The 12,185-nt window shown below is 37.6% G+C and overlaps 1 protein-coding gene across 2 annotated transcripts; it reads left to right on the top strand.

Moving 5' to 3' along the window:
- The first annotated feature begins 7,621 nt into the window (after positions 1-7,621).
- Positions 7,622-11,784, top strand: LOC121764002 (NADH dehydrogenase [ubiquinone] flavoprotein 2, mitochondrial-like). 2 transcript variants are annotated; one of them, XM_042160096.1, is made up of 10 exons: positions 7,622-7,763; positions 7,849-7,881; positions 8,001-8,066; positions 8,591-8,707; positions 9,763-9,840; positions 9,937-10,042; positions 10,161-10,207; positions 11,071-11,148; positions 11,231-11,296; positions 11,382-11,784. In XM_042160096.1, exons 1-10 carry the CDS (start codon positions 7,701-7,703, stop codon positions 11,487-11,489), a joined length of 762 nt encoding a protein of 253 aa, XP_042016030.1. In that variant the 5' UTR covers positions 7,622-7,700; the 3' UTR covers positions 11,490-11,784. The 2 variants fall into 2 exon arrangements, with proteins under 2 accessions (XP_042016030.1, XP_042016031.1); XM_042160097.1 differs by lacking the exon at positions 9,763-9,840.
- Positions 11,785-12,185: the final 401 nt, after the last annotated feature.

Genomic DNA, 12,185 nt, shown 5'->3' with positions numbered 1-12,185 from the left:
GGGAAAAGGTCACCGCCGCCTACAACGAGAACAAGCCGGCTCGGTCCCGCCGCCGCACCCTGAAGATGCTCCGCAGTCATTTTGACTGCGTCGACAGAGATGTCAACAAATTTTGTTGCATCTATAAGAATGAAGCAGCTCAATACCAAAGCAGAGCCAGTGGAGCCGACATTATGAGAACGGCTTTGCGAGTTTTCTTTGACGATAACGACAAAGAATTCAAACATGTCGATGTTTGGGAGGCCGTCAAAGACGTTGAAAGGTGGGCCGGCGGTGTCCAGTCCTGATCAGCCAGGGCTCGAGCTCGAAGCGCACGAAGCACACGGCGGGTGGCCAATACTCGTCTAGTGAGGGCGGGCCAGGCAGCGCCTCACAAGAGGTTGAGGGCACGACCACCGATGCAGGGGCTCCTCCCGTTGGCGCCGTCGGCCGCAAGGGACCAAGGCGGCGAAGGCGGCTAGAGGGAGGAGGGGCCGAGGCAAATCAAGCCAGGCGGGCTCGGGCTCGGGCTCGGTCTCGGGCTCGAACACCCTATTGTCCATGTACTTGACCGCCACGATGGCGGACACTTCCCGCATGATGCCTCCACAATATCAAGCTCATCTTGCCGGAATTGAGTATATGGCAAGACAAATTGGTATTCCGCCTCCAGGTAGCTTGAGTGCACCGCCACCGCCTTCGGGGGATGATTCGCCGGCGGAGTAGTTTTTATAATTTCTATAAAATTGTATTTTAAATTATGTCTTTTTTTTATTTATTTTGCCACGAATTTAATTATGTATTTTTTAGGATTTTAAGTTGTAATTTTATTTTATTTAATGAAGTGTGTTTTTATTAATTGAATTTGCTGGAAATAAAAATAAAAAATGAAATTGAATGAATAGTTAAATGATGAGATGGAGAAGGAGGGTTGCAGGTGCTGTCTCTTAGTAAAGAGATGGAATGAAAAGTACAGTGAAATCCATGAATAGTTAATAGATGAGACGGTTAAGAGACGGATAAGAGACAGCTTTGCGGACTACCTTAATGACTTTCACTTTAGCTCTTTGTTTGATTTTCTATAATGATATCATAGCCTAGGATTTTTTTTACCCTTAAAATGATAGAAAGCAATCGCTCGAGTTTCAAGCCACTCACACCTGAAAATCAGATTTTTCCAATGTTTTAAAAACCGGACCGGCAAGCGAACCGGCGACGTTACTGGTTCACGGTTCAACCGGTCGAACCACCGGTCTAACCGTTTTACTGTTGCAAATATATATAAAAATATATTAAATTTAGTAAATGATTTACAATTAATAATATATCACAAAACATTAAACCTTATAGATAATTAGTGATGTATAAATATAAATAATATTAAAATTTAGTAAATATATTCATATATATATATATATATATATATATATTTAATATTAGTTAGTCTAGATAAAAAATTTAATATTTCATGTATTAAAATAGATAATGTTTATATTAATTTAAGAAAATTTATTTCGTAAAATAATATATAATTAAATACGAATTAAGTACTTATTAATTAGTTTAGATAAGATTATTCATTAATGTCAATAGCTAGGGTATATAAATTAAGTATGTAATATAAAAAATTTATTTATAGTAAATAATGAATCTTATATGGTACTAATAATAATATAGGTGGTAAGTAGAGCATCATTAAAATATAAATGATGATAATTATATATATTATAATTAATAATTATATTAAAGAATAATAAAATTAAAATGAATTATTAGTTTTTGTAGATAAAATTAATGGTTAATGTATAAAAATATTTAATGTTCAAATTGTTCAATGAGCCTATGTGGTGGAGTGGTAGAGGTTTCTTAACTAGAAGAGAGGTCATGAGTTCAACATCTACAAACAACAAATTTTTTAAAAAAATTTAAAAAAAAAACAGAAAACAGGTTTCCGGTTCACGGTCCAACCGGTCCGACCGGCCGGTTCCACCGGTTCACGGCGGTTCAACGCAGTGGTGGTTTAAAGGGGTGAACCGGACCAGACTACCTACCTGTTCGCGGTCCGACCGGTCGAACCGGCCGGTCCGGTCCGGTTTTTAAAACATTGGATTTTTCTATTCCAATGTTGTCCCAAAAGCACCATATTTTCACAAAATTATCTGAATAGTCAAAATTTCTGCTTTAGTTGACTTACTCAATCGTTCTTCGTAAAAAAATGTACTACATGAACACATATAAATAGGGTCGGGGAAAAATATCGAAATACCGGCCTTATCGTACCGAAAAAATATCGAAAATACCGAATTTTTGGTATACCGTGACTTTCGGTACGGTATGATACCTTACCGAAAAATTTCGGTAAGGTAACAGTATGGATTTTTAAATACCGCGGTATACCGCTGCATACCGAAATTCGGTATATACCGTAAATTAAGGTATATACCGTAAACTAAGGTATATACCACAAAAATATAAACACAATTATATATAAAATATATTTTATATATTTTTAAATTATAAAATCTATTGTGAAATATAAATATAATTATGAATATATTATATTTAATTTATTTTTAAAATTATAAAATATAAATAATATTCGAAAAACTCTAATTTTCTATTTTAATTGATGTTGAAAGTCAGGTATACCGAACTTCGGTATGGTATACCGAAAATGAGGTACGGTATCGGTATGGAAATTCGTCATACCGAAAATAAGGTATACCGAAGTTCGGTATACCGAAAACTTTGGTAAGGTAAATGTATGATTTTTTCGCATACCGTATTTACGGTAAGGTATACGGTATGGTGGTTTCGGTAAGGTATACCGTACCTACCCACCCCTACATATAAATGACGCAAATTTAATATCTTAGTATTCTGAAGAATAAAACTTCAACTAAAACCAAATCTAACAAAAATATATTTCAAAATTTAATAAATTTTGTTGGAATACAGAAGTACTTATAAGCTTTTATTATTAGAAATAAATAATGTGGTAAGCCTAGACATGCCCACCGGTTCCGAACCGGAACCGTGACCTTTTTCCCGAACCGGAACCGTCGGAATTCGGGTCGCGGTCCGGTTCCGGTTCAAGATATTTCGAACCGGAACCGTTACCGAACCGGCGGTTCCGGACGGTTTGGAACCGGCGGTTAACCGGCCGAACCACCGGTTCGGGCGCGTTTTTCAAGGCATGTGGATGGGGCAGACCGGCGGCAGCTTTTCAGCTGAAAAACCGGCCGGTTCAGGCGGTTTTTGGGCCGTTTAACCGTGAAAACCGGCGGTTAACCGCCGGTTCAGGGGGTTCCGGATGCGGCGCGAGAAACGAGGCGACATGACGCAGCTTTTGCAGACGGTTTCGTTGACCGAACCGGCGGTTTTGTCCCGGAAACTGGCGGTTTTGCCCGGAAACCAGCGGTTCCGGCGGTTTTCCGCCAAAAACCGCCGGTTTTGCCGATTTTTCAATTTTTTTTTTTCAAATTTCAAATTCGAATTCTTCCATTTTCCCCCTCATTTTTATCTATAAATACCCCTCTCTATCCTCATTTACATTCACCCCACTCTTGTGTTAATAAGAGTTTCTCTCTTCAATCTCCCAATTCTCTCTCTTTGTCTCCAATTTCTCATTTGTGCTATTGTGCTTCCATTTAATTACGCAAGTGCTACTCTTATTACGCTTTACGCATTGTTATACACTTATACTTGTTCCCGTAGTTCTATAATTTGTCTTCCTTTCTCAATTGCTAAAACAAAAAAAATATTATTCCATATTTCTACATTTCTACATAGCAATATGTCTTCATCCCGAGAATGTCGTGTTGATAAGGGAAAGGGAAAGGCCAAGAGGCCATCTCGGAGATCCGTTATTGATGAAATTTCTCAAATGAACATGGATGAGTGGCAGGTTAATATTTATTATCTACTAATTTAATTAATTTTGAATTACATTACATTATTGTTCATAATTTTATTTTGTATTTACAATACAAATATTATTTTGTAGGCTCGAGAAGAGCAAGATGTGGCACATGCTATTGCTCTCTCTCGCTCTCAATCCCAAGGCGATGCTTATGTTGGTACCGGTAGTGGTGCTCCCGGTCGCGGTGCCTATTCCCAACAAAGTCCAACCCCTGTGAATGTTGATGAAGACGATGATGATGATGACGACGAGGAGGAGGGGGAGGAGGTAGAAGAGGTTCAAGGAATGCCACCCCCACCACCACCAAGGAGTCGGCGTGGTCGTGGACAACCTCCTCAACCTCCTAGACCAGCTGAAAGGTCTTTAACCTCAAACATCATGGTGAAACATTTCAAGAAGGTACAAGATAGTAACGATCCTAACACTTATAATGTGTATTGCAACTATTGCGAAAACGTATACACATTCCGAAGGGGTGGAGGATACGGTACATTTACCCGTCACATGGAGAAAGCGCATCCGGTCGAGTTTGGTATCGCTCCAACCCAAACTCAACTCAACTTTCAACATGGAGTCGGGACCGGGAGTGGGACGGGTTCATCCCAAACATCAGGTACGTGTAGCAATACTCTTTTGAAATATGATCATAAAAATGCTCTTAATGTGATGTCTAGATTTGCCGTTATGAAACATTTCAATGCTTTTGATAACGATGCTTTTGAGTCGAGTATGCGGCAAGTTTATAATGCCGCTGCAAGAAAATTGAGTCGAACTTCAATGACTCGGGCCGTTGTTCGACAATGCATGGAAAAGAAGGCGCAATTAGGTACGTTTATTATTAACTTAGGGCATAAAGTTTCTATTTGTTCTGATGTGTGGACTGATTGTTTTTGTAAAAATTCGTATATGGGCATCACTGTGCATTTCGTTGATCACAGTTGGACTTTAAACAAACGTTTGATTGCATTTCGGGAATTTCCCGCACCACACACTGCACAAGCAATTGCTCAATTGATCATTCAAGTTTTGAATGAATTTCAATTGATCAATAAAATTTTTTCAATTGGTTTTGACAATGCTAGCGCTAACACTGCTAGCATAGATGAACTAATCAGTGCATGTTCTCCTGTTATTGATGGCAAATATTTTCATGTGCGATGTATTGCCCATATTTTGAATTTGTGTGTTCAAGATGCGATCGATTTGTGGCAAAAGTATGTTGATCCTATTAGAACTGCTGTGAAGTTGATTCATAACAGAGCTCCTATTGGTAGAGCTTGGAAGAGATATTGTCATAGTAAGCAATGCAGGTACACCAACTTTCGCTTGGATGTTTCAACTCGTTGGAACTCGACATATGATATGTTGGAGTCGACTTTGAACCACATTGAGTATTTATGTGATTTTTTTAGAAGTTGTCCTCATGTTCCTTCTGATTTGATTTTGATACCTGCTTGTTGGGACCACAGCATGGATTTATTTCGATTATTCCGCGCTTTCAAAAATGCCACTGTTGAGTTATCCGGTGTTTATTATCCTACTTCTGTGCGCGTTTTGGAGCATTGCATGTATGTGGCAATTGGTTTTAAAACTTGTGTGAAAAATACTCAATTCATTGAGTTGAAGGCTATTTTGTTTTACATGGTTGAAAAATGGTTAAAATATTTTTCACGTATTCCAAATGTGTTTTTGATTGCAAAATGCTTGGATCCAAAGTGGAAGTTGCATGGTGTTTATAAAATTTTAGACATGTACTATGGTTGTTTGCACGCTTTGGATTTTTCTCAACTCCGCGAAATGGGCTTGACAAGAGGAGAATGCTTCGAACTAAGTATTCCGGATGTTGATGAAATCAAACTAAGGTTAGATAGTGCACTTCGTTCTCTCTACGCGGAATATGAAATGCGGTATAACACCGCTCACCAGGTACGTGCTCCTCCTAGTCCGTCTACATTTGATTTTGGTGGAGGGGATTTTACCAATATCATGATTGATCCCGACGTAGTATCACAATTGCAAGATCTATACGGTACTACAACCAATAGGACTAGAGCGACTAGTGAATTAGATATATATTTGGAATCGCGCTCTATTTTTCAAGATGCAGGTCCTCCTACTCAACAAATTGACGTCCTTAATTGGTGGGGAACACATGACAAAGAGTTTCCGATACTCTCCATCATGGCTAAGGAGATATTCGCCGTTCCCGCTTCCACCGTCGCCGTTGAACAAGCTTTTAGTGTCGGTGGTTGTGTCCTAGACGACAAAAGGAGCAATCTCTCCGCCAAGAACATGGAAGCCACTATGTTACTTGACGATTGGGCAAAGGTGGACATGAGAGCACAAGAGCCGGATTTCGACTTCCGTGTAGAGAGTGATGGTGAAGAATTTTCTTCCGATGGCGATGACGAGGTCAGAAGCGAGAGCACTCAACATTAGCAATGAGTCGACGGGGGGCGGTGAACGGCGAGCACAGCCGACCAAAAAGGTAAGCAAGGTAAGAGAACTACGTGGGCTTTGATTCCTCAATAAAATTGTGGATACGTAGGCACCTCAACTTAAATTTGAAAAGTTTAACTTCGAAAATTTAAGTTGAGCTCAAGCCCTTTTCAATTATTTCCCCCCCCCCCCCATTTCATGTTTTTTTATCTGTAATTATAATGTATCGTTGTTGCGGCTAAGTTGTACTTGAAGATCATTAAAATATATTCCTCATTTGATAAGTATCTTGGTGAAAAAGTGGATATCTTTGGGGCAAATGGTACTGGAACACAAATTTATATATGATCTTGAAGTATCATCCAGATTCCATATATAAATTTGTGTTCCAGTACCATCTGCCTCAAAGATACCCACTTTTTCACCAATAAGATATTTATCAAATGGGGAATATATTTTAATGATCTTCAAGTACAATTCTTCTCGGAATCAACCATTTTTTCTTGCAAAATGTTGCCCATTTTCTAAGCAAACACGTATCAGCACGCCATATACACATTGCTGCATTGGAAGATCAAATTGCCCCTATTAGAAATGCAGCAATGTGTATATGGCGTGCTGATGTGTGTTTGCTTAGAAAATGGGCCACATTTTGCAAGAAAAAATGGTTGATCCTAAGGTAAGAGAATTACGTGGGCTTTGATTCCTCAATAAAATTGTGGATACGTAGGCAACTCAACTTAAATTTGAAAAGTTTAACTTTGAAAGTTTAAGTTGATCCCAAGCCCTTTTCAATTTTTCCTTTTTCCCCCCATTTCATGTTTTTTTTATTTACCTTCCGAGTCCCACGAGGCGACGACACTTGTAAATTATATTATATTGTTGTATGTTGTTGTATTGTATACTTATGTATTGTAAATTGTAATGTATCGTTGACTCGTTGTCCGTTACAACTCAAAATCAATAAAATTTATTTCATTTTCTTCATATTCGTCTTATTTGTGCTTGAATTATGCATTGTCTTGTTCCGATTTATTGTATAAAGCCAAATTTCAAATTTAAAAAAAAAATAATAATTGAACCGGCGAAACCGCCGGTTCGAAAACCGGAACCGCCAAAACCGCCGGAAAACCGCCGGTTCCGAACCGGAACCGGAACCGTGAAATAGCCTCACGGTTCGGTTCCGGTTCCGCCAACCGCCGAACCGGAACCGGCGGTTCCGAAGGCATGTCTAGGTAAGCCCATAAAGAAACGGGCCGATCCAAATTGTGGTGTGTTTGGAACAAATCTCCATTTCCCAAAAACTCAAATCTCTTTCATTTCTTATTTCACCGCAGAATCCTTCCGATTCAACGGAAGAATGCTGCGCCGTCTCGCCGCCCAGCGCATTCTTGAGCTCCGTCAAGCATTCCGTCAGCCACAGGTTTTTCCTTACTTCATTTCCGAGATTTTTTTAAACTTGTCTTTTCTATTTCTTATTTTCCGATCTTAAATTGTGTTTTCTGCAGGCATCGCGATCCTTCTCAACTGCGCTTAACTATGTGAGTTACTTTTTATGCTTAAGTTTTGTTTACTTTGCAATTTGTTAGCATTTTTGCTGTTTATTTTCTTAATTAATCTGTGCTAGCGACCTGATTTATCATTTTTTGGTGGATTTCAGCATCTTGATAGTCCGGATAATAATCCAGACCTTCCATGGGAGTTCTCGGGAAAGAACATGGAAAAGGTAAGTTGTATTGACTGTTTCAGATTATTGCTGGTTTTCTTCTTTTCAAATGTCGAATTTGGATTGCTATAGCCGATGATCTATTTTTTGCTATTTGATAGCAGCAGCTAGCTTAAGGGATAAATGTCGTTTGCTTTGGTCAATTGCAGTTGTGAATGCAGATTATCTATATGCTTCTATGGAATTAGTTGTTTGGTCATGGAGCTTGTTTTCCTCTGTGTGCGTATGAATCTCAAGGGTCCAAGTCTAAATTGTAGTGTATTGTTGGCAGCCATTCTAGGTTAGTATTTTGAGTTTAGGATTTGTTTTTTTTTGGTATTTCTGTAAATAAATCAACCTAAACTCTTTGGTTGCAATGTGAAAAATGGCTACTGGTAACATATTTAATTGATGATCGCTGTGACTATCATAGGATACTTATGTGAATAGAAACTGCGGTGAAGTTATGCTCTGTTCTATTTTAATCATAATCAGTAGTATATGTCTTTATTCCCTTAATCATATAAAGGTTTCATTTTATGCAGGTTAAGGAGATATTGTCTCACTATCCTTCAAACTATAAGCAATCTGCTGTCATTCCTTTGCTTGATCTTGCACAACAGCAACATGGAGGTTGGCTCTCAGTTTCAGCAATGAATCATGTATGTTAATCAGATTTATTAATGTCTTCTTCCGAATATCCTTTTTATAATATCTAGGTCTATCTCGTATGTTTCCTTACAAAACTAATCACGTGGAAGCTGAAATAGTATTGCTCCTATGGTGCAATACAATACTTAGTACCAATAGCACCAACATTCCTTCAGTTCTTTCCTTAAACATCCTTCATTGAGATTAGGATAAACATACTTAATTGTGATGTTGATACTTGATACCAAAAGTGTTGGATGTCATTTGCCTCTTTCCCAGCCGGAAACACTATTTGAGCAGTCTAGGTTGAGATTTGCAAATTGGAATGTATGGGTATCCTCGTCGGAGATCATCGAAGATTTTCCAAGCAAAGTACCAAACGTAGAACATTCATGTGGTTTATTCGAAATAATGTAAGAAGGCATATTCCTCCAACAACTATAATAACCTTAGAGATATTTATAGGGTGAATCATCATTGCAAAAAAAAAAAAAAAATTAAAATCGTTAAAAGTTAAAATTATGGAACTCTACTACTTTGGCTTACTGCTTTTAGTAGACTTCCACCTTACATTTTTGTTGGATATAATAGCTGTGTTTGGACTTTGGATGTCATTCTCTTAGAAGTTAAGCATTTATTATTAGTATTTTGGGGGAAGGGCTTGTTTGATAGAGCTGAATCTGTAGAAAACTGCTAATAGCAGCTGTTCGAGGATGACATTTTTTTTAAGTTTCCAGTCTCCTTAACTTCCCAACTTACATAATTAAGGATCGCGCGTTACTTGCTTGCTTCAGCTTATATATTGCTTTCCCTCTTCTTAATCATTCTGATTATGATGGCTATCCGTAACTCAAGTTCACTAGTAACCAGTCTGCAAGTTCTATGCCCAACTGCAAAAATGATCTTAGTGTAAGTCTTCCCCATGTATTTATCTTGACAGTGACACTGATGTCTGATGGTCTGTAGCATGCTGTTTCCGTACCTGATATATCAGTATGGTTTTCCGGTACCTGATTAATATGATTGAACCAACATTTCATTTAAATTTTCTCTATCATCATTAAAGGTTGCTAAGATCATTGAAGTTCCTCCAATTCGTGTATATGAGGTTGCAACCTTCTATTCGATGTTCAACCGAGCAAAGGTAGTTTATAATGCTCCAAATTGGTCATGACACGTTAGATGTGCTAGCTATGTTGGTGAATTTCTCATAATCTAAGCTACCTGTTGGCGATTGAAGGTTGGAAAATACCACCTATTGGTATGTGGTACTACACCTTGCATGATCCGCGGTTCTAGAGAAATTGAATCAGCACTATTGAGTCACCTGGGAGTTAAACGCAATGGTAAAGTCATGTAATCAAAATTTCATGTCAGTATACTTTTTTGATCTTTTGTTACCAAACCATGGAGTCATCCGAGCCTGTTATGATTTAAATTTAAACCGCCATATACATTTTGCAGAAGTAACTAAGGATGGACTTTTTTCTGTCGGAGAAATGGAATGCATGGTATGTTACCCTATGAGAATCTCTCTATAATAGACATTTCCTTTCTTGTTGTGCTCATTAAGTTGCTAATTTATAGTGTTTCTTCACTAATCACCACTTGTGTTAACTCCTGAGATATCTCTGCGCATTGAATACAATGCATCTTGCAGCACTGAATAAGAATAATTTCTCATTGTATTCTGATGTTTTAAACTATATAACACCAGCAGCAAGTTCATGTTTAGATGTGAATCACCTAGTTGTTATAATTGGCAGTTTAAATTTGAAAGTGTCAAATTTATGATTTTAGATAATATTAGCCTCTTGAGAAAGTCGTGGTGGAGCATCACTAAATGCAAAAGTCCATATCTACTATCCCTATTGTTTAGCATCTGTATTCTTATGTCTGCTGTGATGCTGCAGCGTGCTACTATTCCTCATATCAAGTTTTGGATTGCTATTGAATGTTGTCTTTGATATTGTTGCATCATCTTTTCATTTTAAAGTTGAAAAATATAAAATTTGCAACCAAAGAAGGGGTAGGAATCTTATTTGGAGAAAACAATTTGTATAACAAATCTGGAATAAAACTCACAGTTGTGTTCCGGACCCATGATGATACTGGAGTAATTATTCTAAGGAATTTGATGGTACCCCTGACCACCAGCATAAGATAAATATAACTAAAAGATATAAGTAGAATAAGTACAGATAAAATGATCTAATCTGCCTAGGAAAGCTAAATGAAAATAGTGGCATGAAATTTAAGGCTCTTAGAAATTCTGACCCTATCAAAATGCTCATGTCTAGGAGAACCTATACTATATAATGATTTTTAGAGACTAATGTTTGATGTGATAATTGAAATCTTGTTGGTGTATTAGGGATCTTGTGTTAATGCTCCAATGATCACAGTTGCTGATTACTCCAGTGGATCTGAGGGATATACCTATAATTATTACGTGAGTACTGCTGTTTTCATTTTCAAGATGTTATACAACTGAATCCCTCAGAAATAACCTTAGTTCCTTTTGATTGCTACAGGAAGACATTACTCCGAAGAGAGTTGTCGAGATTGTGGAGGCCCTTAGAAGAGGGGAAAAGCCACCAGTAAGATATCTATGATTGAGTTATCAAGATTGTCAATCATGTAGTCATTGCTATGTTTAGTTACATATATATGTTTTTATTTCAGCATGGCACACAAAATGCCAACCGCATAAACTCTGGACCGGAAGGTGGGAACACTACATTGTTAGGTGAGCCTAAGCCTCCTCCATGCCGGGACCTTGATGCCTGCTGAACAAGGCGATTTTGACATTATTCTTGCAAATAATGATGAAAAGTTATTGAAAATTTCGGAGCATCTGTAGGATGTAAGAAGTCGAGTTTACTCAAAACGAATGTCGGAATTATGTTTCTTCTTTTTTTGGCTCTCCCTGCCAACCATTATGTGGGTGAATTATGGAGGTGAGTTTGTTGATGTTTGATGTTAGTGCATATGGCAAAGCCTTGCAAACACTGTAAACTTAGGGATTCTTGAAATAATGTTACTTGCGTCCCATGTTTGTTTATATTCCACCGAGACTAAGGAAAAATGAGTGTTTTGTAGGTTGATTACTTTCATACTACTGCATAATGATATTAAATCAAATGCCTAAAAAACGAGTATTTGATTAGTTCAGTCGTTCCTTGCCTTGCAAGTTTGCAACAACCAAACTGGAATATAAACAATGCTATAAAATTGAAACGGAATCCGATTAATTTTTTCAATTCACTTTTTCAAATAATCTATCAATGTTTCAACAAAATAAATATTCCCTTCGTTCATAGTAGTGGAGTCATTTTGATATTTTTGTACTTTCCACAGTAGTGAGGTCATTTCTTTTTTAGTAAAACTCAACACGTTTCTTCTCATTACTTTATTCTCTCTTCATTTCTTTACCTTTTTCATTTCCTACTTTATTCTTTCTTTACTTACTCACTTTAACACAATTTT

Source organism: Salvia splendens, chromosome 14, assembly GCF_004379255.2.
Source record: "Salvia splendens isolate huo1 chromosome 14, SspV2, whole genome shotgun sequence".
NCBI classification, from domain to species: Eukaryota; Viridiplantae; Streptophyta; class Magnoliopsida; order Lamiales; family Lamiaceae; genus Salvia; species Salvia splendens.
The sequence above is the reverse complement of the archived record's forward strand: the minus strand, read 5'-3'. Positions and strand labels throughout refer to the sequence as shown.

Bases quoted from the DNA above. Each gene is read 5' to 3' on its own strand.
- LOC121764002 (XM_042160096.1), top strand. From the start codon at position 7,701: ATGCTGCGCCGTCTCGCCGCCCAGCGCATTCTTGAGCTCCGTCAAGCA. The intron at 10,043-10,160 runs GTAAAGTCATGT...TACATTTTGCAG, and splicing joins CCTGGGAGTTAAACGCAATG to AAGTAACTAAGGATGGACTT. The intron at 11,149-11,230 runs GTGAGTACTGCT...TGATTGCTACAG, and splicing joins GATATACCTATAATTATTAC to GAAGACATTACTCCGAAGAG.